General features: G+C 54.3%; 1 protein-coding gene and 1 long non-coding RNA gene across 4 annotated transcripts in view; one reads left to right on the top strand and one right to left on the bottom strand.

Moving 5' to 3' along the window:
* Positions 1-24,940, bottom strand: part of LOC149912930 (uncharacterized) — a 104,693-nt gene that overhangs the window by 15,714 nt on the left and 64,039 nt on the right. The window contains exon 4 of the long non-coding RNA XR_016462284.1: positions 9,215-11,457. This is a non-coding gene — a long non-coding RNA (uncharacterized LOC149912930). The remainder of the gene's footprint in view (positions 1-9,214; positions 11,458-24,940) is intronic.
* On the top strand, positions 11,456-24,898 carry LOC149912933 (adenylate cyclase type 10-like). Of its 3 annotated transcripts, XM_090132516.1 has the most exons (23): positions 11,456-12,387; positions 12,639-12,743; positions 12,836-12,874; positions 13,349-13,492; positions 14,081-14,286; positions 14,541-14,634; positions 14,792-14,880; positions 15,388-15,579; positions 15,785-15,906; positions 16,508-16,584; positions 16,842-17,028; positions 17,969-18,021; positions 18,228-18,381; positions 18,992-19,184; positions 19,458-19,544; positions 19,881-20,164; positions 20,570-20,703; positions 21,365-21,487; positions 22,102-22,356; positions 22,602-23,137; positions 23,359-23,466; positions 23,633-23,811; positions 24,236-24,898. In XM_090132516.1, the coding sequence occupies exons 1-23, from the start codon at positions 12,237-12,239 to the stop codon at positions 24,420-24,422; spliced, it is 3,699 nt and encodes a 1,232-aa protein (XP_089988642.1). In that variant the 5' UTR covers positions 11,456-12,236; the 3' UTR covers positions 24,423-24,898. The 3 variants fall into 3 exon arrangements, with proteins under 3 accessions (XP_089988642.1, XP_089988641.1, XP_089988643.1); XM_090132515.1 differs by having other exon boundaries at positions 23,359-23,811; XM_090132517.1 differs by lacking the exons at positions 11,456-12,387; positions 12,639-12,743; positions 12,836-12,874; positions 13,349-13,492; positions 14,541-14,634 and having other exon boundaries at positions 14,199-14,286; positions 23,359-23,811.

Raw genomic sequence — 24,940 nt, 5'->3', positions numbered from 1 at the left:
TCCTCTCTATGCAAGGCAGGACAAGCAGATATCCAGAAACAATGACCGAGTGTGGAGTGAGGGCCGGAAGTTAGCTAATTAATTAGAGATTTACGCTTAGCCAGCGGAGATTTATGTTTGTGCAGTGTTTGCACGTGTAGTGAAGCGTCGGGAAGATTGGGAACCTGCAGTACGCAGCCAGTGAGGAACCGGGGGAGGAGACAGGCGTCGGGCAACGGGGCACAGAAGATGTAACGCTGTTTTCTGGGTGCTCTGCTGCTTGCAGGAGGCCCGCCATTGCAGCTGCGAATAAAATCCGCTTGATCAGAGGTACCGTCCTGATAAACTACGCGGTATTTCCAACGCTTGGGGCCGCGCAGGGCTCCTCTCCCTGTCCCGGTCCCGTTCTCCCGCACACCTCCGGCGGAGCTGCCCTCAGCACTCGCTCCCGTTGTGCCGCGGCTTCCCTCTGGGTGCTGCCCGGACAGCACCGGCTGCCGCCGCGGTCTCCTGAGGGGCGGCCCGGGCTCCGGGCTCCGGGCTCCGGGCTCCGGGCTCCGGGCTCCGGGCTCCGGGCTCCGGGAGCGGCGATCCGTGAGGAGAGCCGCGGCTCCAACGGCCGGCTCCCGGCGGCCGCTCCCGCGCGCTGCGGCTCAGCCAATCGGAGCCCGCGACGGGGAGGAAGCGGCGCTCGTTGCCGGCCGTCGGTGTCAGTGAGCGTCTGTGCGCGGCAGGCGGCGGACGCAGCGCGGCGAGGGGCGGATGGTGTGTTTAGCAGTGTGTCAGTGACGGTCGGGGACCTCCGCCGGGGCAGATGTTTACAAGCACAGCGTGCAGGCTCTTGGTCAGTGCTGGTGACAGTGCCTGGCTGATGGTGTTAACTGTTGAAAGACGGTGTTTGCTCTGTCAGCCAGCGTTGCTGTGCTCTGTGTGGCTCTTGCAGTCTCCAGGAAATAATCAGGAGGCAGCGCTTTCAGCACAGCCTTCGTAGACGAGGCTGAAGGCAGCTCGTCTTTGCTCAGTGCAGCCTGTCCTCGTAGAGGAGGAGCTGCAGCCCTCTGATCGCCTTCGTGGCCCTCCTCTGGGCCTGCTCAGACAGCTGCATGTCCCTCCTGTGCTGAGGCCCCGGAGCTGGATGCGGTACTCTGGATGGGGCCCCACGAGAGCAGAGCAGAGGGGCAGCCTTACGGGCTCGGCGGCCTTTAAGGTCCCCTCCAGCCCAAGCCGTTCTGTGGTTCTCTAATGCTGTGATAAAGCGTGGGTGTGAACAAGAGGGGAAGGGCGAGTGCCCTCCCCGCGGGTGACTGTTAGGCCCATGAAAGACTGTCAGCACGTGAAGAGCGCACCCGTCAGTACGGCAGCAAGATGGTAAGGAGGCAGCTCCTTCCTGCCCCGGATCTAAATTCGGGCCTAACTTCAGCATGCCCCTCCAAGCTGTCATGGAGCACGAGCGTCCAACCTTTTGGCTCACCTGAGTTGCATGGAGGGAAGAGGAATTGGCTTGGGCCGCATATAAAATACGTAAAAGTGTTGAATTACATCACTAAAGAAAAGCTTGCTCTTAAAAAATATTTCTTATTAAAACATAAATAGAAGAGAGCAACCAAAACGGAAAACCAGTGGGATACGCGATCGTGTTTTTAGGAAACGACGGCATCAGTCTGGTTTGATGGCAGTGGTTGCACTTCTGGGTGAGTTCTCAGAGAGGGTTCCTCGGAGACGTTGGATGCAGTTGTAGTCCCGCTGCACTTGGTCCTTTGAAACTGGTTGTTCTCAAACGTGTGTACTGGTGAAAAGCGACGGCGTGAATATGGCGTGATTGGGAAGCGAGGGCTATTTCCCTCTGGTAAGAGAGGTCTTGTAAGTCTGGCAAAGAGGCGTGATCCATTTTTTGAGTTGAATATCCAGTGGCAGCTCTATCCATTCTGTTTGAAAATGCGCAGGTAATGCATTAGTGTTGACTGAGAATGGAGTCGCCAATATACTAAAGAAAGGGTGGCTCTTATTTTTTGAGACTGCCCATATAGGTAGCTGCAGAGCGCAGAGTCGTGAGATAAAGTCAAAGTACCCCTTGAGAGAGGCCAAGGAAATGCATCCTTGTTGTCTCAGTGCGTGTGGGGAACAGTAAGTAGGAGCCTAAATTAGGCTGCCCAGAACGTTTCTGTGATAAATGGTACAAGAACCCTGGGAAAGACAAGAGCAGTGCTACACAGGCTGCCCCATTCTGCACACAAGTCGAGTTCTGCATGCTGGTAGATCCAAAAAATAGAAAGCAGTAGACCCTCCCACTTCTGAGAAATCATAGCCTGCCCCCGCCTGCCTAGCCCGCTCCCCCAGCTCCCTCTAAGCAACAGGTTCCAGTTGCTGGAGGTAGAAGGAGAGGTGAGAGGAGAGGCGAAGGAGGGTCTGCCTAGGAGAGAGCCTAGGGCGAGGCGGTCACCCCCACGCCTTGAGACTGCCTCCGACAGGAAAGAAAGAAGGGTGGTCGTGGTGGGTGACTCCCTCCTCAGAGGAACGGAGGGCCCCATATGCAGACCTGACCCAGTCCATTGGGAAGTGTGCTGCCTTCCTGGGGCTCAGGTCAGGGACATAACCGGGAAACTCCCTAAGCTGGTTAGGTCATCAGACTACTTCCCATTGCTCGTAGTTCAGGTGGGCAGTGATGAAATCGCTCAGACAAATCTATGAACTATGAAAAAAGATTTCAGGGGTTTAGGGCGTTTAGTTCAAGGAGCGGGAGCTGAAGTGATCTTCTGCTCTACACCTTCAGGGGGGGCAGTAAGGGACACCGAGCGGGACTGGAAAATACGAGCAATGAATAATTGGCTCGGAGGCTGGTGTCGAGCCAGAAACTTTGGATTCTTTGATGATGGGGCCGTTTACTCGGCCCCTGGCCTGTTGTCTGTCCGTGGAACCCGCCTATCTCTAGGGGGGCAACGAATACTAGCGCAAGAGCTAGCGGGGCTTATAGAAAGAGCTTTCAACTAGCTATGAAGGGGGAACGGGACCCGCAAGAGATGAGCCTAAGGGAACGATGAGTAAGCTGGGGGGGAGGCAGACGACTGGACTGAAGGGTATCTATACCAATGCACGCAGCATGAGCAACAAGAAGGATGAGTTGGAAGTGACTGTGAGTCAGGCGAATTGTGACCTTGTTGCTATTACTGAAACATGGTGGGACCACTCCCATGACTGGAGTGCTGTGATAGATGGTTACAAGCTCTTCAGAAGGGATAGATGAGGAAAGAAGGGTGGTGGTGTGGCCCTTTATATCAAAGACTGTTTTGATGTTGAAGAGCTTGGGCTTCGTAAGGACAGAGTTGAGTGTCTATGGGTAAGGATCAGGGGGAAGGCCTGTAGTGGCGACATCTTGGTGGGGGTCTGCTATAGACCGCCTAACCAGGATGAAGAGTTGGATGAAGCTTTCTATGAGCAGCTCGCGGAAGTCACGCGATCGCCAGCACTTGTTCTCACGGGAGACTTCAACTTCCCTGACATATGTTGGAAGTATAATACAGCACAGAGGAAGCAGTCCAGGAGGTTTTTAGAGTGCGTGGAGGATAGCTTCCTTATGCAACTGGTAGGAGAGCCTACCGGGGGTGGGGCCCTGCTAGACCTGATCTTCGCTAACAGAGAAGGACTGGTGGGAGAAGTGAAGGCTGGGGACCGTCTTGGGCAGCGCGACCATAGAACTGTAGAATTCTCTATTCTTGGAGGCGTCAAGAGAGTGACCAGCAAAACTACTTTCTTGAACTTCCAGAGGGCAGACTTTGATCTGTTCAGGGCGCTTGTAGCACGGGAGTCACTTCTTAAGGGCAAAGAGGTCCAGGAAGCCTGGACGCTCCTCAAGACGGAGATCTTAAAGGCGCAAGAACAGGTTGTCCCTGAGTGCCATAAGGCGAGCCGCAGCGGTAGACGACCGGTGTGGATGAGCCGGGAACTACTGTTGAGACTCAGGGAGAAAAAGAGAGTCTGTGTCCTCTGGAAGAAGGGACAGGCTAGTTGGGAAGATTACAAGGAAGTAGCTAAGGTATGCAGGGAGGAAGTTAGGAAGGCAAAAGCCCAACTTGAACTCAGATTGGCCACTGCAGTAAAAGACAACAAAAAATCCTTTTATAAATATATCAATGGCAAAAGAAGAACCAAGGATAATTCTCATCCTTTACGTGATGCAGCAGGGAATGTGGCCACTGAGGACAAGGAGAAGGCTGAGGTCCTCAATGCCTTCTTTACATCTGCCTTTAATAGCCAGACCAGTTATCCTCTGGGCATTTTACGCCCTGATCTGGAAGTCTGGGATGCTACTCAGAAAGCACCCCCAGCGATTCAGGTGGAGACAGTCAGAGACCTCCTCCTCCATCTGGACTGTCACAAGTCCATGGGACCGGATGGCCTACACCGTCGGGTGCTGAGGGAGCTGGCGGGGGTGATTGCTGAGCCGCTCTCGACCATCTGTCAGCGCTCCTGGTTAACTGGAGAGGTCCCAGAGGATCGGAGGCTTGCTGATGTGACTCCCATCTTCAAGAAGGGCCGTAAGGAGGATCCGGGGATCTATAGGCCTGTCAGCCTGACCTCGGTACCGGGGAAAGTAATGGAGCAGATCATCTTGGGAGAGATTGCACGGCATGTGCGTGGTGTCCAGGGGATCAGGCCCAGCCAGCACGGGTTCATGAAAGGCAGGTCGTGCTTGACCAACCTCATCTCCTTCTACGACTGGGTGACCAGACTGGTAGATGAGGGAAAGGCTACCTAGACTTCAGCAAAGCCTTTGACACAGTCTCTCACAGGCTTCTTCTGGGGAAACTGGCTGCCCGTGGCCTGGACAGGTACACCCTCCTTTGGGTAAGAAACTGGCTGGAGAGCCGTGCTCAACGGGTGGTGGTTAATGGAGTGAAGTCCAGCTGGCGACCTGTTTCAAGTGGTGTCCCCCAGGGGTCGGTACTGGGGCCTATCTTGTTTAATATCTTTATTGATGACCTAGACGAGGGGATTGAGTGTACCCTCAGTAAGTTTGCAGATGACACCAAGCTGGGAGGTGGTGTGGATCTGCCTGAGGGTAGGGAGGCCCTTCAAAGGGACTTAGATAAGCTGGGTCGCTGGGCTGAACTGAATGGAATGAGGTTCAACAAGGCCAAGTGCCGGGTCCTGCATTTTGGCCGCAACAACCCCATGCAGGCTTGGGGATGAGTGGCTGGATGATTGGGAAGAGGAAAGGGTCCTGGGGGTGTTGGTTGATGCTCGGCTGAACATGCACCGACAGTGTGCCCAGGTGGCCAAAAGGGCCTGCGCCATCCTGGCCTGCATTAGAAATAGTGTGGCCAGCAGGAGCAGGGAGGTGATCATCTCCCTGTACTCAGCACTGGTGAGGCCGCACCTTGAATATTGTGTTCAGTTTTGGGCCCCTCACTACAGGAAAGACATTGAGGCCCTGGAGCGTGTCCAGAGAAGGGCAACTAAACTGGTGAGGGGTCTGGAGCACAAGTCTTTTGAGGAGTGGCTGAGGGAGCTGGGATTGTTTAGTTTGGAGAAGAGGAGGCTCAGGGGAGACCTCATTGCACTCTACAACTTCCTGAAGGGAGGTTGTGGTGTAGAGGGGTTTGGCATCTTCTCCCAGGCAACGAACAGGACCCGAGGAAATGGCTGCAAGTTGTACCAGAAGAGGTTTAGGTTGGACTTAAGATAGAACTTCTTCTCTCAGAGAGTGGTCAGGCACTGGAATAGCCTGCCAAGGGAGGTGGTGGAGTCGCCATCTCTGGCAGTGTTCAAGAGGCGAGGAGCTGCGAGATATGGTTTAGTAGCTTGTGGTAGCAGTGGCAGTGTGAAGATGGTTGGACTAGATGATCTTATAGGTCGTTTCCAACCTTGTGATTCTACGAAAAAAAAAAAAAAAAAAACCCTGACCTGTGTTAAAATTTCGAGCAGACGATGGCTACGAAGGGTGTATAATAAGGATTAATGGCATTAAATCCAGCTGGATCAGCCAATTGGATAAGGAAATATGCAGGTTGGAGGCCAAATTTGCTCCAATCTCTTCCATGCTTTCAACTCCAATGGTGGTACAAGCTGACTTGAAGAGTCTTACTCATAGTAGATATCTCTGAGACATGTCTACAATCTCCTGTAAACACAACATTTGGTGCATTCCAAGACACATGTCAGTGTCAGAGTCACAGAATCACAGAATCACAGAATCACAGAATCACAGAACTGTAGCACTTGGAAAGGACCTCTAGAGATCATTTAGTCCAAGCCTCCTGTAAAACAGGCTCCCTACAGCAGGCTGCACAGGTAGGCAACTGGGTGGGTCTTGAATATATCCAGAGAAGGAGAACCCACAGCCTCCCTGGGCAATCTGTTCCAGTGCTCCATCACCTTCACTATGAAGTATTACAGAATTTAGGGGCTGGAAGGGACATCTGGAGAACATCTAGTCCAAACCTCCTGCCAAAGCAGGCTCCTAGGTGAGGTTGCACAGGTAGGCATCCAGGTGGATCTTGAACATCTCCATAGGAGACTCCACAACCTCTCTGGGCAGCCTGTCCCAGTGCTCTACAACCCTTACTGTGAAGAAGTTTTTACGCATATTTGTGCAGAACTTTCTATACTTCAGTTTGTAAGCATTCCCCCTTGTCCTATCACCACACATCACTGAAAAGAGTCTGGCCTCATTCCTTTGACTCCCACACTTAAGATATTTATAAGTATTAATAAGATCCCCTCTCAGTCTTCTTTTCTCAAGGCTGAACAGACTTCAGTCACTTAGCCTTTCCTCAATAAAGAGGTGCTCCAGACCCTCTATCATCTTTGTGGCCCTCCGCTGGATACTCTCCAGGAGACCCCTGTCCAGGGAGTCCAGAACAGGACACAGAATTCCAGGGAGGCCTGATCGGACCAGAGTAGAGGGGAAGGATCACCTCCTTTGACCTGCTGGCCACACTCATTTTAATGTACCCCAGTATCCCATTGGCCTTCTTGGCCACCACTGCACACTACAGGCTCACTGCCAGCCTGTTGTCCACCAGGACACTCAGATCCCTCTCCACAGAGCTCCTTTCCAGCAAGTCATCCTCCAGTCTGTACTGATACATGTGGTTATTCTTTCCCAGGAGCAAAGCTGGATCTCTCCAGCCTGCCCAGGACCTGCTGAATAGCAGCACAGACTTCAGGTGTGTCAGCGACTCCTCCCAGCTTTGTATCATCAGCATACTTATTGAGGGTGGACACTATCCCCTCATCAAGGTTGTTGATGAAGATACTGAACAAAACCAGACCCAGCATCAATACTTGGGGAACACTCTGGTCACAGGTCTCTAACCAGACTCTGTGCTGCTGATCACCACCCTCTGAGCTCAGCCAGTCAGCCAGCTTTCAATCCACCTCACCATCCACTCATCTATCCCACACTTTCTCAGTTTCATTATCAGGATGTCTCATGGGAGACTGTATTGAAAGCCCTGCTGAAGTCAAGGTAGATGAAATCCACTGCTCTCCTCCCATCTTCCCACCCAGACAGTGATGCCATCATAGAAGGGTACAAGGTTGATCGATCATGGTGATCCGTGCTGACTACACCTGATAATCTTCTTCTTGTCCAGTTGCGTAGAGACAGTATCCAGAAGAAGCTGTTCCATCACCTTTACAGGAAGAGAGGTGAGACTCACTGGCCTGTAGTCTCCCAGATCCTCCTCCTTGCCCATTTTGAAGACTGCAGTGACGTGACTATCCTCCAGTCTTCAGGCACCTCTCCTGTTCTCCAAGAGCTCTCAAAGATGATAGACAGTGGTTCAGCAATAACGTCTGCCAGCTCCCTCAGCACATATGGATGCATCCAATCAGGGCCCGTGGATTTGTGCACTCTGATCCCACCCAGACATTTCTGGACAATCCCCTCCTCACCCAGAGGGAAACTCTCCATTTCCTAAACTCCTGCCAGGAGCACAGGCCCTTTTCCACATTTCATAGACCTTCTTCTTCCCTTAGATCTTATTCATGAGCTCCTTGCTTATCCACACAGATCTCCTACCTCCTTTCCCAGATTTTCTACTGCATTCATCCTGAGGTTGGAAGAAGTGCTGTTTAAATGTTGCCCAGCTCTCACAGGCTCCCTTACCTTCTAGCACTGTAGCCCATGAGATACCTCCAAGTAGATCCCAAAAAAGATCTAAGCTGTCTATCGAAAAGTCCAGGGTAACAATCCTGCTTTTTGCCTTACTTCTTCCACTCAAGATCTTGAACTCAAGCATCACAAGATCACTGCATCCCGAGCTACCCCTAGCCTTCACATCCCTAACAAGTCCATTCCTGTTGTTAAGAACAAGGTCCAGAAGTATCCCCTGCCTTGTTGGCTTCTCTACCACCTGTGTCAGAAAATTATCTTCAACACACTGTAGAAACAACCTAGACTGCATGTACCTGGCCATGTTGCTTCCCCAACAGATGCCTGGATGATTAAAGTTTCCCATGAGAATCAGTGCCCAGGGTTCAGAGGTTACTTCCAGCTGCTCGTAGAGGCCTCATCAACTTCATTTTCCTGATCTGGTGAGCTGTAGTACACCCCCCCACAACAGTATCACCCATACCAGCCTGCCACTTAATTCTCACCCACAAGCTCTCCACATGTTCTTCACCCTTCCCCAGGTGGAGCTAGATACACTCTAGTTGCTCTCTCACATAAAGAGCAACTCCTCCACCTTGCTTCCCCAGCCTGTGTCTCCAAACATGGCCTTCCATGACAGCATTCTAGTCATGCAAGCTGTCCCACCATGTCTCCATGACTGCAATGAAATCATGGCCCTGTGACTGTACACAGAACTCCAGCTCTTCCAGTTTATTTCCTATGCTGCACGTATTGGTATACAGGCACTTTAGGGAAGCAGAAGGTGCAAGATGCAAGATTTTGGATGGGATATTGGCAAACCTTCCCTGAGGAGCCCTCCCACGATCCTATGGGAGAACACAGAGATTTTTCCCTGCTATCTCTAACAGTGACAACATCCCCTAGCCCTTCTCTGTCACATCCTACTCCCCTCCGCCCATCAAAACTAGTCTAAAGCCCTGGTAATCAATCCAGACAGCATGCTTGTTCGCATGTGCCCCACTTGCTCAGTCAGAGGGGCAGGACTGCATAAGCCTGCATAATCCTCATAAGCCCACACACCCAGTATCTCAAAGGCCTGCCTAAGATCAAAATTCCCAAAGCCTTGATACAGACATTATCCCTCAGCTGGTCATTTACCTGTCATGTTTTCCTCCTTCTTTCTGGGTCCCAGCTACACGCTGGGAGGACAGAGGAGAATACTGCCTGCATCCCTGATCACTTCAACATCTTTCCAAGGGATGCAAAGTCCCTTTTAGCATTCCTCAATTCCCCCATCACAGCATCCTAGGACCCATCCTGAATGACGACGAAAGGATAGTAGTTTTCCAGTTTAATGAGCTGTGGTCAAGCCTCTCTAATGTCTATAACACAAGCCCCTGGAAGACAACACACCTCTGTGGAGAGGTAATCTGGGTGGCAAATAAGAGCTTATTGTTGAGGTTTTGTGATTTTTTGTTGTCAGTATTCCACATCAGAACATCATGTGGACCAATGGGAGTTAAAGAGTTAATATTCTGGTCCCCTTTACTGCCTTTTATGGGCACTTTGAGTATCCTAATAGGACGGGAGGGGAGGGGAGGGGAGGGGGCGGCATCCCCAGAGGACCTGGCAGGAGGAGAAAGTGGGGTGGAGCTCCGGACAGGACTCAGCATCTCCCTCTCCCTCTGCCTCTGGATCGGCCATGTCGGCTCACCGCGGAGAAAAGCACGTGCTTCTCACACTATCGTGGTTTGACTCGTACTTTGGCTACTCTTGTCTCTCCTCTCTCATTTTGTTTGATTTGGTTAATTTAGTAAATTACTTCCTCCTCAGATCGTTGCCATCGTGTTTTCTCTTTGTTAAAACTATCTGCCAGCTCTATGCCCTTCCCCCTCTACCGGAGCGCACATGGCCCGGAGCCGGCCGGGTCCCGTGGCAAACCGTACCTTTTCCTTTTCCTTTTTTTTTTTTTTTTTTCTTTTTTTGCCTTTTTCCCAGGGCCTGTGTCCCTCTGTCACGGACTTGTGTCCAGAGATAACCCTGTGACCTTTATAAAAAAGTGGAGCAGAACTTTGCTTATAAACGTGATACTAGAGGAGGAGAAAACATAAACAAAACAAAACAAATAGGAAGAGAATTGTCATAAGAATCCAAGCTATCAGAAAACTTACCATCATGGCAGAAGGGATAGGAGGGGTTCTTATTTTTTGGAGACTGCCCATATAGGTAGCTGCAGAGCGCAGAGTCATGAGATAAAGTAAAAGTACCCCCTGAGAAAGGCCAAGGAAATGCATCCTTGTTGTCTCCGTGCGTGTGGGGAACAGTAAGTAAGAGGCTAAATTAGACTGCCTAAAACATTTCTGTGAAAAATGGTACAAGAAAGACAAGAAGCAGTGGTACATAGTGCTACACAGGCTGCCCCATTCTGCACACAAGTAGAGTACTGCATGCTGGCAGATCCAAAAAAATAGAAAGCAGTAGACCCTCCCTCCTCTGAGAAATCATAGCAAAGCGCAGCAGCGTTTCAGGACCTGAACCCTCAAGTCTTCCTTTCTTCAGCAGGGCAATTCTTTCACACGAGAGTAATGCCATTCAGCTGACAAAACAAGGACGATACCTGCATGCAAAATGCTCATGCTAACTACTTCTTCAGGTTTTTCTTTGAACATAAAACCTTGCTTTATAGCTGTTTTCACAGTTACTGCTTCAGAAAATGGACCAAATGCTTCAGAAAATGTGAAAAGTGGGAGTTCTCCACCTGTTTAGATTTGTTGCTCTCTTCTGCTGATGTTCTCTTGCCTTATAGTCCAAGTGAGATACAAAAGTAGGAGTGCTGAGTGGTACAATGAAGGACAAGTGACCAACAAACCCTACAACTACTTGAACACCTTGTTTTGCAGTGCAAAATGTGATAGCGGCATACAAGCCTGCTTCCTGAACATATTTTCAGAACATCTCTGTGTTCTTTCTGATTCCAACTGTTGATATTTGTGTGCGTGCTTAGACTTAAGAATACAGTGTTAACACTCTGTGTGCCATGAGAAATTTCTTAAGCGTTTTTAAAGACTCTCGTAGCAGACGGAAAGGAAACACAGGAGGGCACTTTTGTACATCTGTTTATTCAAACTGATGTCTAGGAGAATCCTCTCCAGTACTCTGACCGCCCTGAAGAGTTAAGCAGTAAGAAGGGTTTTTTTTTTTAACACCTTTCTTCATGCCCAACAGAATGAAACCACAGGTCCTTTGTGAAGGCACCAGAGGTAGTGAGAAAGCAAGGGAAAAACAGCAGGCAGAACTGAGGAGAAAATGCATACTGCGTCTTGGGAATGGAAGTTACCTCGTAGTAAACAACTAAGGCTGCCTGAGTTGTGGTTGGAAGCACAAACAGGTGTAGGCAACGTCTAAGAAAAGCAAACGTGGAAAATGTTTTAGAAAATGATTATTTAGAAAATTAAGTGACTTTCTCCCCACTAGGTTAAAATCAACCTGTAAGCAATAGATTTCTGAAAACGCGAGCACATGAAGTATGAAATCAAAACCTTTTTTAAAACCTTTATTCTGGAAGTTTCCTTAGGCACAGGGTTGATGCTGGAGGTCCAGCAGCAGTCATTCTGTAAGGGGAGCTCTCCTTATCTTTCGAGTTGAGCAGCGACTACAAAAATGATGTTGTTCAGCCTCGGATGAGGAGTACAGCTGCAGAATGCCTACTTCATCCGATGCATAAGGTTAAAAGAACTACATAGGAAAGCGTGCAAGGATAATGGCAATCAGCTATCGCCTCGAGCTCCAGAGTTTTCCTTTTCCTGCCTGTAATTGTGCAGTGTCTGCATCACTACACAACCAGAGAAATTCTTGAATCCTCAAGCGATTCGAGTGAGGGAGGCCTGGGAGGCCGTGGCTCGGCGTCAAGGGGGAAGCCTGGGTCACGGCGGAGGCTGCTCCGCGGGCTACGGAGCACAGTGCTGGCAGCCCACTGCGCTGCCGGAGGGCAGCTCTTTGTGAGGTTGGCGATGACATCACTGCCCGGCGATTGTGGTGTCACCGCAGCAGAGGGCCAGCCGACCGTCCGCGGCCCTGGGCTCACTTTGCCGCCTGAGCGGTGGGCGTCGCGTCCTCCTCCCTTGCAGCGGGACAGGGTCGTCTTGTTCTGAGGTACCCCGGGTACCACAGGGCGCTGACAATGGCTTCTGCTTGGGAGAGGAAGTGCTACTACTCAGATCTGGGGAAGAAGGCGGTGTTCCTTCCCAATCTCCTTCTCCGTAAGGAGTTCATGGAGGACATTGGTTACCCCAAGATGCTTGAGGGAGTGCTGCTCCTGGCGGATGTCTCAGGTGGGCTGGGCACGGCGGAGCCCCCGCAGACACGAGCCCTTGGGACGCTCCAGGCCCTCGGGAGCCCTGCCCCAAGACAGGCTGGCCATCTTGTCGTCACTGCGCAGGCCTCCTGCCGTGCTGCCCAAAGAGCGGGCGGCTTCTCCCGGGCCGTCAGCCATGGCTGTGACGAGCGCTGAGCCGGGGCTGGGGAAGGGGGGAGCTGCAGGTGCATGCAGACGCGTCCTGATCTGTGGGTGTCCTTCCGGCAGGTTTCACTGCCTTGGCAGAGAAGTGTATCCAGCAGAGTGGACCAGAGAGAGGAGCTGAGGAGCTGGCGCATGTCCTCAACGCCTACATGGGTGACATTCTGGAGGGTAAGAGCCGTGCTGCTGGGCTGTCGGGCATCCCCAAGGCTCCTGGAAGAAGGCGTCCCATTAACTCTGCTTTTCCCTCTATCTGTCTGCAGAGGTGCTGGCTTTTGGAGGAGACATCCTGAAGTTTGCAGGTGTGTCCTTAGGAGGAGGCAGAGTCAGCGTCCTGCTGATGCGCAGCATCTCCCGTGGGAGCCTCCTGGATTCCACCCTGCTATTTGTGGAGAGCAAAGGGGAACTGCTTTGTCTCCAGCTTTGAGCAGGGCTTCTACAGGAGCGCTGAGACATGGGAGAAGCGGTGGGGGGAGGGAGCCCTGTCTTTGAGTGCTGAGGGGCACTGGCGGGGCGGTGGGGGGTGGCGGCCTCACTGCTGCCCCCCACCACCCACCCTCTTGCTCTGCTGCCCTGGAGGTCGCTGTAGCTGGCCCGGCAGATGGGAGGGGTCCCTGAGGCCAGGCTGCCCCAGAGGTCCTTCAGGATGATGCCCTCCCACGGTCCCATCTTCCTCGGCACACTGGCCAGCTGTTTGCTGCTGTCCCTGCGGCTGGGCGCAACTCGGGGAGAGTCAGCCCTCGGGAGAGCCTTCACCTTCCCTTGCCTTTCCCCAGGGGATGCTGTGCTGGTGCTGTGGAGAGCAGCACAGCCTCACCTGCCTACGGCCATCAACTTGGCACTGCAGTGCTCCAGGAAAATCCAGGAGAAGTACGGCACTCATGACACACACATGGGTCTCAAGCTCCACCTGAAGATAGGTACGGGCACAGATGGGTCAGCCCCGGTACTCTCCAGAGCCGAGGGATAGCCTCCCCTGCCAGCATTTGCAGGGCAAGCAGGAGGTAGCGAGGGCAGGGGATGTCAGGGCTCCTTCCCTGCCTGCCTCGCGTCAGCTGTAGCACAGGCCCGTCGCTCCCAGTGAGGGTCCCAGAGCACAGCCCGCTCCGTCTGTGGGGGCCCCAGCGTCTGACCCCACTGGGAGGTAGATCCCACACCCGGTCCCTAGACGTGCCCCTGTCTCGCCTGCCCCTTGGATAAGGCAACCTGCCTTCACGTAAACAGAGCAGACGCTGCTCAAAGCTGCTGCTCTGCTGGGCTTGCCTGTAGGCTGCTGGCTCAGACGCCCGGCAGTGCCAACGCACTGTCAGTGTTGACTTTGTTTGCCCCTCTTTAGACGCCCGTTTCTGGGACCTGTGTCGGTATGGCCCTGAGAAGGATGCACGAGGCCCTTCCCCTCCCTGGTGCCTGTCTCCAGGCTGGGCGTCCGCTGAGCTTCTGTGCAGCTGGAGGCCACCGAGTTCCAAAGGTTCCCTGTGTTAACGCTGCTGGTCTCTCTCTCCCCCCAGGGATCTCCGCCGGGATTCTCTCCTTCATATCCGTCAGAGGCGGGGATCGTCACTACTTCTTCATCTGCAGCCAGGCCCTGGATGAAGTTATCGAGGCCCAAAACCTTTCGGCTGCCTATGAAATTGTGCTGTCACAGACCTGCTGGGAGCTGTGTGAGCAGCAAAGAATCAGGGTCAAGTCTATTGCTGGCAGTCGGGCCATGAAGGTGGGTGAATGGTGTGGCCTCGAGCCCTTTGGAAGACCCGCACCTGGGTGGGGAGGCGGCTGAGAGGCTGAACGTGACTACTGCCCTAACCATAAGCGTAGGCAGAGAGCTGAAGCTGTTGGCCTTGCACCTCAGCTGAAAGTCCAGGGAGGTGGGCTTGCCCTTCTCTGGGAAGAGAGAGTGGAGGGGCAGGCCGAGTGCCCTGGGGCTTCCAGGGAGGCCAGTGGCATTCCTTTCCTCCTGTGTGTCTTCAGGTTGTGGGAATGAGTCACTTAGCTCACGAAGACTACCAATATGCTGTAGACCAGCTGAACTTATACAGAGGGGACTGGCATTTGGAAGGGATGGGTGAGTTGCTTGTCCTGTGACTGGCTGGAAAGGTGGCTCCTGCCTGCTTCAGACAGGAGCGGGAGCAAGTGCAGGAGAACCTTTCCTTTGCTGTGTGCAGCTTCCCAAGCCCCTGCATCCTACCGTGCCAGTGACGGCCTGCGTTTCCTTTCCCTAGGCCTCCGAAGACCGGTTCTTATGAGCTCTGGTAATCCTGAAGTGGAAGCGAGGCTGGAGAAGCACATATCAACAGCTGTTCTCCAGAAGGTACGGCCACTACTGCTGGCGGCTGCGTGTAGGGAGGGCAGGAGATGGTGTGGAGCTCTCGGGAGAACAGGCAGCCAAAAGAAAGTGCAGTCTGAGGCGGGAGCCTGAGGAAAAGAGATGCCAGGGCTGCTGGGGCCAGACGTGCCCGGAAGCTGTCCGTTTGTGCTGCTCCTCTGAGAGACAGGGGTGGTGGGAGGCGGCCTTGCCTGTCTTCTGCATGGCTGTTGTTTTGGAGGTTGCACAGGCATGGGGGAGGGAGCAAGGGGGACAAGATCCCGCTCAGGTGCCTAAGGATGGCAAAGAGCCTCCCCTTGTGCCCGCACGTGTCACAGGACAGAGTGTTGCCAGAGTAGCTTTGTGCCAGGACTCGGTACCTGGGAGGACTTTGCCATCCTCCAGTAGTACCTGGCGTTGCCAGCACGCCTGCTGTCCCTTGGTGTCTGTTGTGGGCCCAGAGAAGCCCCCGGGAGAGCAGGCTGGCAAAGCTGTTGTGCTCTTCTCTTGCAGCTTTATCAGGACGTGCCACTGGAGCTGTGCTCTGAGCTACGGCCGGTCACCAGCCTTTTTGTCCAGCTGCAGTTTGCTGACAAGATCAGCACAGTGGAGCTCAGCAGCAGCCTCAGTGATAGCAGCAGTATGATTTCAGAAATCATCAACCCTCACAAGGGTGAAATCAACAAAACTCTTCTGTTTGACAAAGTGAGTGCATGATAGCCATCCTATCCCCGGGATGCCTCTGTCTGTTTGGCAGCAGGGGAATGAGAAGCAGCTCTGCCTGCTGCTGGGATCTGTGGCTGTGGGCTGACCTGAAGCTCCACTGGTCTCCCTGGTGCCTGTGGCAGAATGCATCAGCTGCTGGCCACCAGTATTGTAAAGCAAGGCGTACTGCACCTCTTCTTTGCAGGGCTGCACCTTCCTCTGCGTGTTTGGATTTCCTGGAGAAAAGTTGGCCTGTGAGAGCACCCACGCCTTGGAATGTGCTATGCAGATCCTCCACAAGGCCTCCACGGAGCTGAGAAAACTCCAGTGAGTGCATGTGATGGGGTGTGTGTGCTGCCTGGGATGGCACGAGGGGACTGATGAGCAAGAGACATGCCCCCTGGCTTGTCCTGCTTTGCCCCTGGCTGGAAGGAGGCAGCATCTCAGAGGTGGCAGGTTAGACCACGGCAGCCAGGCACAGCCCCCAGGTGCTGCCTGCCAGTCACTGTGCTGGAGCGAGCCCTCACCAGGGCACAGAGCTCCTCAGTGCCAGAGGCAGGCTCTTCTGGGCAATGGGGCCAGGAACAAGGCCTGAGCCCAGTCCCTCCAGTGACCTCCAGTCACTGCCACTGTGGGTGGTGTGCAGGCAGCACTTGCTTGCCTCCTTGCTAAGGAGAAGAGTCTGTGACCTGACGCAGGTTGCAGCCATCAGGCCTCGGGGGAAGGGTCCAAATGGTTTTGCATGTGCCCTACCTACATCCCTTGCCACCGGGGCGTTTTGCACCCCAAGCTCTCTAAGTCCTCACGACCCATGCTGGATTGTGTGATCCCGGTGCCGGGGAGGGGAGAGGTGGGAAGGGATGGAACAGGGCGAGTGGGACTGCAGCAGGGCTGCTGCTGAATGCACGTCACTCTTTCTGTGTGCCAGGCGAGCTTCTGTCGGGGTCAGCAGCGGGACGGCGTTCTGCGGCCTCACTGGCCATCCCGAGAGGTTTGAACACACAGGTAAGGCTCCTTTGTCTTAGGAACGTGAGGCTGGCATGGGTCTGCTTCAGCACGTTGGTCTGGACAAGGCGGATGGGCTGAGGCAAGGACACACTGCAGCCCGTTGGGGCCTTGAGGCAGGAGGATGGGCTCAGAGACGTGCGGTTCCCTTTGGGTTCGCTTTCCCGGCAGTTGGGTTGGCTTGTGCCTGGGAGGGGAGGTTGCCCTTGGCCTTGAAGGTTTCCCAACTGCGCTGACGTATGCTTTCTCTGTGGCAGTCCTTGGCTTTAAGGTGAATTTAGCCGCCCGCATGATGATGGCCTACCCAGGGATGGTGTCCTGTGACGCAGAGACGTATGCAGCCTCTCGCCTGCCCAGCTACTGCTTCAAAGAGTTGCCAAAGAGAGACATGAAAGGTGTTACCGATCCCGTCACCATCTATCAATACCTGGGGATCACTGAGCAGTAAGTGTTCTCTGAGCTGTGCAAGTGAGGGGAGAGGGGCTTCAAGGGTACAACCTTGGCCAACAGAGAGGAGTTCTGCAGCGAGACCAGGCTGGTCTCCCACAGACCTCCCTTGCCTGTGGCTGAGAAGATCGGAGACTCTAGTGTGGGTCTGCTTTCTGCCTCTCTGCCCTTGTGCCTCTTGCTGCTAAGAGAGTGGAAGTGATGGCACTGGGATGGGGAAGGCTAGCCTGTTTTTGGAGGCACAGGCTAGCCTTGTGGGCTTTGTCCGAGCAGCTTTCCTCTGGGCTTGCACTGTTGTGCTTTGTTCCACCACGTGTAAGACTAAGCCAGCGGTCATTCTGCTGCATGGGGTGGGGTTTTTTCCCCATCTGCTTCCCAGCAGGAAGCTTTGGGTCAGTCGTGTTCCACTGGGAAAGGTGGGCTGCTGGCATGCTCTGCCTCCTCCTGCCTTCCTGCTCAGTCCTCTGCTGTTCCTCTGGGCCCAGCTTTGACCTCCTCATTGGAGGGCCTTTTGAACACGAATGCTACTGTCTCTTGGAAACCACTACAAGACTTGAGCCAAAGGTGCCAGCAGCTTGGGCATCCCAAGCCACTAAGAGACACAGGTCCTCCTTTCCAAGAGGCTTGTTTTGCTTGTCCAGGCTAGCAAAGCAGTCAGCCAGCCAGCCAGCATCGTAGCCTGGCTTCTTTCCTCATCTTGGATTTCTTTGGTTGTTGCCTCCGGCAAGGGACTTTTGTTAGCTTCGGCTGTCCTGCCGTGGCTGCTGGGTTTCTTTATGCTTGAGACTTGTCCTAGTGTGTCACCTGGAGCGTTGGCCAGGGGAACATGCTCTGGGTAACATGCTGCTCGAGAGGGGGGTCTCCACCCCTCCACAGCAGGCTCTGCGTGCAGCGGTTTCTGACTAAGTAAGTGACTTTTGTTTTCTCCCCCTTCTAGCCAATATGACATGGGCCTTGCCAAGGAGAGGTCACGCTACGGTCCCTTGCTGGGTAGGTGAAGAACTCATCTGAAGCCCAATTGCTTCCCTTTGCCCAGTGCCAGGGGCTGTGCTGTGTGCTGCCCTGACACGCAGCTGAGCCCCACGCAGCCGCTTCCTCGCTCCCTCCCTGTCTGCTGCGGGGTAGGGGAGAGAACTGGAGGGGCTCCCCGCTTTTCAGCACGCTGCAGCAGCTGATTCTCTTGTGGGTCTGCACAGGTCGGGAGGAGGAGATCGAAATCTTTGACTGCTGCTTGGAGGCCTATGATGTTTTGGAAGAACCACACACCGTGGCATTCGTGGGCATTCCAGGCTCTGGAAAGAGCCACTTACTTGCCAAGCTGGCCGTTTTAGACCGGGCTGCTAAGCACAGGTAAGCACTTTGGAGCTGTCGCTTTGGCACCCCTCCCCTGCCCATCCGCTGGTGTTTGTGGAACACTGCAGTTCGGGTGCCAGCCCTTGCGCTGCAGCCTCCCAAAAAAGCCTACTGCAAACCTTCCCAAGCAGCACCCGCTTTCTCGGAGAGTCCAAGCTGGCTTTGAGAGCCAGTGCTTTTCTCCTTTGTCCCTGGGCCAAGCACAAAGAGACGGAAAGAGCTTCAGCTGTGGAGCTGAGAGGAAGCAAGGTGGCCCGTCTCAGAAGCACTGCTTGCCCTCTGTTTTCCAGAAGGAGCACTGGGGCAGAAGAGCCCTGCTGCAGGCCGGGCGGCAGACGTAGACCTGCCGCCTGCTGAGGCCTTCCTTCTTCACCCAATGAGGGCCTCTGCAGGGCATGCAGTGTGTGACCTGGGCTGGGACTTTCTTGTACGATGAGGGGAAAGCTTGGTCCTCTCCAGGAAGCACTTGGAGATGTGTGGCTGAAGAGTCCCACTTTCCTCTGCAGAAAGAACAAGGCGGCTCAACCACTGAGCACTGCTGTCTGGGCAAGCTTGCGCTACCAGGAGGCAATTCTGGATCTCAGTGTCTTCTGCTTTTGCACCGCAGGGTCATCACTGTGGAACTGACAGAGGACAACGTGAAGCAGCCCTTCTCTGGCATCTGTCTGCTCGTGGCCAGGGCGCTGGGTCTCCAGGACGCTAAAACTTCCAGTGAGAGGCAGCGCGCTCTGCAGACCATATTCCAAGACACAATAGAAGAGAGCAGCTATTGCCTGCTAAACAGTGTTTTCTCAGTTAAGGTGAGAGTGAGAGGCCGTCTTGCTTGGATGCTCTGCTGGGAGTGGCTCAGCTCAGTGCTGTCTGATTCCTGTGCCCCTGTGCATGGGGTGCTCCTGTGCCATGCACTTCCCCCCCCCTCCCCCCCCGTGTTTTGTTCAGCACCCTGCAAATGCCATTGAAGGGGGGCTGGTGCTGGCCACATGCAAAAGCAGAGGCATTTTGCTCTGCAGTCTTGCTCTGGGAGATAGGTGTGCCCAGACCTGCAGCAATGTTCCTCTGTCTTTCCTGGACAGTTTCCCATCACGGACAAAGTTTCCAAGATGTGTTCCACTGAACGGGCCAGTGCGTTCCACCTGACTTGTACGCAAATGCTACAGAAGGTGAGCAGGTCTCCTTCCTCCGGCCTCACAGGAGGCAAACAATCGTGCCGGGTGCAGGCTCCACTGCAGGCTGGAGGCTGCCTGAGGGGACGATTCGCCTGGGTCACAGCCCTCCAGAAACTCTGCCCGGCAAATTTCTCTCCTTCTGCCGCGAAACTGATGTTAGAGACGACTTTACAGTCTCGCACAACAAAGTTGGTAAACTCCTGGAGAGGGAGGTGGCTGAGGAGAGGCTTCTGAATATCCCCTTGTCGTGAGAGCGAGAAAGGCTATGTGTCCTCCCTGGAAGACGCTCAAGAATCCACTGGATTCCACTCAGAACCACCTGTTTTTTAGGTGCTTGGAGGGAAATTTGGCATATTTTTCATCGACAACGCCCACTTCCTCGACCCTGTGTCCTGGTCTATCATGTGGCCAATGCTCCAAAGTGTCATGGTCTTCATGGTCATGAGCTTAGCTCCAGTCAAGGACAGAACAGAGAGCATTTTCAAAGCTGCCGCTGACAGAACAACATCCGAGAGAACCACTTGCGTTCGTCTGGAAGGGCTGAAAGCTTCAGCTGTGGTGCAGAAAGCCTGCCAGGACCTTGGAGTGAGCAGCATCTCCAGGGAGCTAGCAAGGTAAGCCCAAGTCTGGGGAGCTCTTCCGTAGGGGTTGCACTTATGCTGACCACAGCTGGGAATCACCCTGTTGAAAAGGAGTTGATGGGTCTTTCCTTAAGCCTGGCCATAGCAGGTGTGAGCTAAGAATGGGCAACTGCCACGAGCAGCAGAGTCTGGATGGTGTCAGCCCTTCGCTGTTGCCGTGGTTTGCTGTTCTGTGCTTTGGGCATTGTCCATCAGCCTTTCCTGATGGACTCCCAGGAACGCTGTACGTCTGGGAGGGGCCAGACACACAAGCCCCTTCCAGAAGCCAGGTTTCTCCATGTTGAAGAGGCTGGTCAGCCTGCGAGGTCTGAGTGACTCACCACCCATCCAAACTGTGCTGCACCTTACTTCCTTGGTGTTGCTTGTGCTCCTGCCCAGGTTCCTGATCCAGAGAAGCTCTGGCATCCCATCTTACTGTGAGGAACTGCTGCGCTACCTGCAATGCAACAACATGCTCTTGTTGCACACCAGGAGGCCAGATGAAGGGCAGGACAACTGGCAGAACTTGATTGGTAAGCACCCTTTGTTGCCAATCCGCTGTTCGCTGTGGCGCATCCTCTCCTGCACAGCCGTGCCCTGTGTCTCCCCAGTAACTCTGGGCAGAGGCTGACCCTGCAGCAGGGCAGAATTTGCCATGGCAGAGGTGTGGGCTGCTGCACACCTTGCTGCTCCCGTGACAACCATCAGCTCAGCTCCTGTGAGAGCAAAGCCAATCTGGGGGAGTGGGAAACTGCTTCAAAACCTCAAGTCCTCACAAGGGCCTTGGGAACTGAAGAGCACGGTGGGAATGCCACTGCAAGAGCAATGCCAAGCAGAGCACCATTGCTTAGGGGCAGCCTGCACGGGCTTTGCCTTCTGGAGCATCAGTGGCAACTTCCCTGACTCTGGAGGTAGTGCTGTTGAAGGCAGCATCACCACCGCATTCTGTCGCGCAACATTCATTCTCCATCTGAGAAGCCCAGAAGTTTTGACTGAAGGGCATTTGGTCTGAAGCTGGTGTGAAGACAGAAGAGAGCTGGGGGGGCAGTGCAAATGCAAGCTTGCAGTGGGAATCAACTGGCATGCCCTGCTTGCTGGCCCTGTTCAGTGCAGGCCAGGCAATGCGCCTGACCATGACAGGTACGACTTGTAGCACCTTATTCATGTTTCCCCTGCTCTTCCCATCTTCTGCAGCCAAGGCATCACCCGCTGTCACAGCTGCCTCGAGCTCGGGTACCGGGAATGACAGCGAAAGGATCTGTACCCTCAGACCAGACGTGAGCCTGGAGAACCCCATGCTGCCAGTGGCCTTGAAAGGTGAGGAGCGGAGCGGCTCCTGTCCGGTTTGTGGCTGTGCCCCAGCTTCCTTTCCTGGGGTGCAGGTAAGGGAGAGGCTGGGCACCTGCGTGCTGCAGGGCTGCCCTCTCAGCCTCGGGGCTCTGCCAGGAAGGTGACTCCAGCCCAAGCAAGAAGAGTCCTGCGCTCTTACGGGCTGTGGTTTTCCCCTGTGGGCAGTAGACCAGCTTTGAGCCGAACAGTGAGCTGCACATCATGGGTGGGGGAACTCTGAGACCAGCTCTGGGCTGGCGGGAATGTTCTGTGCTCCTGTGTGCACTGCTGGGCATAAACCCAGTGCAGATCGAGTAGGTCGCACGGTGGGACACACATACCTGCTGGGTTGTGCCCTCTGCATCATTGATTGGAAACTGATTGTCTGAGTGTCTCTGCTTTCCCTGACTCCCATGGCCTGTGACTGTGAGAGGAGCAGAGCCATCTTGACGATACTGACCCTGGGCTCTAGTTGCCCAGCAGGTTCCATCCTGCAGAAAGGAGGCCAAAGCCTTTCCCATTTCCTCTGGAGAAACTGTCCGGCTTCTCCAACCTCAGCTCAGGGACAGGCAAGACAGAGACGTGTTGCTTCTTCTTGACAGACATTATGCTGGCTGAGCTGGATCGGATCAGTCTGAAGAAGCAGATGATTCTGAAGTTTGCAGCCATCATAGGGCCGGTGTTTACCACCCAGCAGCTGGCTCACATTGTTCCCAGTAGTAAAATGCATGAGATTAATTCACTGCTGGACATGCTGGTGGAGGACAACATCCTGAAGCGACTGGAGAACATCGAGAAGCCAGAAGACAAGCGAGGTGCTACCAAGAGGCTGCCCACCTCTGGGCAGTCAGGAAGCGGTAAGTGATGGCTGCAGCATGGGCCCAGGAGCACTGTGACTCCACAGGGCCTTGCTCACCTAGCTTCATGCAGAGGGAAGTTCTCACTGGCTGTTGCAAGAGCCTCTGCCACTGTGCTTGCGGGCAGAGCACAGGCCGGGCTCAGGCAGCAGCAGCACATGCCAAAGTGTTGCCTTTGTCCCAGCTGGGGCAGCCTTGAGGTCTGGCCCCAGCTTTGTCTGAGGCCAGCACTCCTTGCCTTGCAGGGGTGGAGAGGTCCTCTGTGAGCAGGGAGACCATGCAGCAGCAGTCTGACATCCTGGCCTTCTGCAACCCACTGCTGTGGGAGGCAACGTATGAGCTGTGGCCCACGAGGCAGAAGATAAACATTCACCGTGAGTGTGCCGCCTTCCTGGAGAGGCACGCACACAAATGCCAGAGGTGCCACGGAGGGGACTTTGTGGCCTTCCACCGCTTCGGCATCTCCAGCCCCCAGGAGCAGGGGAGCTGCCAGGGCTCTGCTGAGAAGGACAACTGGAGCAGCTGGGAGGCCTTGGTAGTTGCTGGAGAACACCTGCGGAGGGCTAGGACCGTCCCTGCAGAGGGGATTCTGGCAGAGGGCAAGCAGACAACACTGCAGGCCAAGGACAGTGGCCAGTGGTCCTGCCAGTGTGAAGCCATCGCCGAAGCGGTGCTTGTGCCCCTGGCTCGCCACTACGCGGCAGTGAGCAGTGATTCCCAAGCCTTCTACTACCTGCTGGAATCTGCAGCTGCCTACCTGCACGTCTCCAACAGCTCCATGGTGAGTTACCCTGCTTGCCAGCACGAGCTGCATTAGCATGGAGGAGGGCTGAGGGCTCCCTCTCCCTTGCTCTGAGCCCACAGGATTGTGTTAGGGCAGGCATGACCGAGAGGAACACGGGCCCTGCTACAGCAGATGCTGCAGGAGGCAACAGGGAAGGATGGGGCTGGCCAGGGGCTCTGCACCAATGCTCACCTGCTGTTTGTGTTGCTTGTTTGAAGGCCATCATGAAGCTGAACGAAGCAGAGGTCCTGAGGAGCTCCCTAGAGAAAAAAGGGTATGCCATCGACCGCTTTGAGGAGGCCACCTTCTTCAGCCTCAAAGGAGAGGTAAAGAAGCAGGAAAAAGCGGAAGGGTGTCCGGAGGCATGCAGCCAGATGCTTTCCCTGCTGGCAGGGAATATTCCTGCCACAGCCTGTCCCCTGTCCATTTCTGCAGAGTCTGCAGGACTTGGGCAAGTCCTCTACATCTGCATGCCTCCCTCTTCCTGTGCAGGTCTGCAGCAACATGGGATGTGTGAAGCTGGCCAGGAAAATGAGCAGGCAGGCGCTAAGCCTGCTGGAAAAGCAGTTCCCACAGACCCGTGCCGGGGCCTTTGTCAAGTCTCTGTGGGAAAGGTTGCAGCGGGCTCCTCAGGCCACAGGCAGAGCGTCCTCCCTTCCACAGGAGGCTTGGTAAGCAGCAGAAGGGACAACACGGGAGAGGAAGAGCCATTTTGTACCTGATCCCACGCATCCAGGCCCAGGCCTGCCCAGCTTTCAGCCCATTGCCAAGCCTTAACAGGACTGAGGCGTTCAGGCGTGATGTGTGGGTAGAGCCACGGATGGTGCAGCCTCACGCTGTCTCCTGTGCGCAGCATGGGAGAAGAATGCACACCTTTGGGTAAAAAGCAGCTTGTGCTGAGGGATGCACCTCTAGAGCCACAGTGCCAGCAGCACTTCTTCCTTTGCCCCCTTCATCCCAGCTGCCCTCCTGGCATCAGCTCCCTTCCTCCAGCAGTGTAGCCGTCCAGCCCTGCCACCCTGCTTTCCCTTGCCCTGTCTGACTCAGTGCTCCACAGCCATGCCTCTGGGCCCAACGGTTTCTCTTGTGTGGCAGGAGGAAGAAGCAAGCCAGGCTGCTTCAGCAGAGCAGGTGCCTCTCCTTGCTCGAGGACCTCTACAGCCAGGAGAGCACATCTGCTGGACGGAGGTTCTCCCGCCTGGCAGCACTCATGAAGGCTAACACGAACAGGAAGATGCACTCCTACCTGGCAGCAGACTGGACAACATTGGACAACCCTTGAATTAAGGAAAACAAGTGAAGTTAAAAGCTGTGTGCCTTCATGGGGTGCTGGATCGGCAGCTACAGATCTGACCTTGCCAATCCAGCTTTTGGCTGCCGATAACAGATGCTTTACTACAGACTTGGACAGTTAGTGCACATAGCGGGCCTCCTGTTTCTCCAAGTAACATCTACCAAGTAACAACTACCCGATGTCTGCAACGGAGTGCAAGACAGCTGGCTAGGGCAGAACACCACACATTAACAAGGAAGCAACAGATTGGAGGAAGAAGTCGTAGCCAGTAAGACAACCAGCCAAAGCCAGCCAAGTGTCCTCCGACCGGACCGACGTCAAAGAGCACACAGCGAGGAAGACATCAGCCTTCATCAAAAAGACCACCAAACAACCACCGAGAGCTACGACGCATCTGCAAACTCTCACACTGGACAACAACTCTCCTTTACCTACTCTATCTTAATAAAATGTTTGCTTCCTTATGTTCGTTATGTCCATTCTTGAGATCTGGAAAATGTAAAAAC

The sequence above is a fragment of the Phasianus colchicus genome, chromosome Z (genome assembly GCF_987193195.1).
Source record: "Phasianus colchicus chromosome Z, bPhaCol1.hap1.1, whole genome shotgun sequence".
Classification (NCBI taxonomy): Eukaryota; Metazoa; Chordata; class Aves; order Galliformes; family Phasianidae; genus Phasianus; species Phasianus colchicus.
Note: the sequence above shows the minus strand (reverse complement) of the source record. Positions and strands in the feature narration are given on the sequence as shown.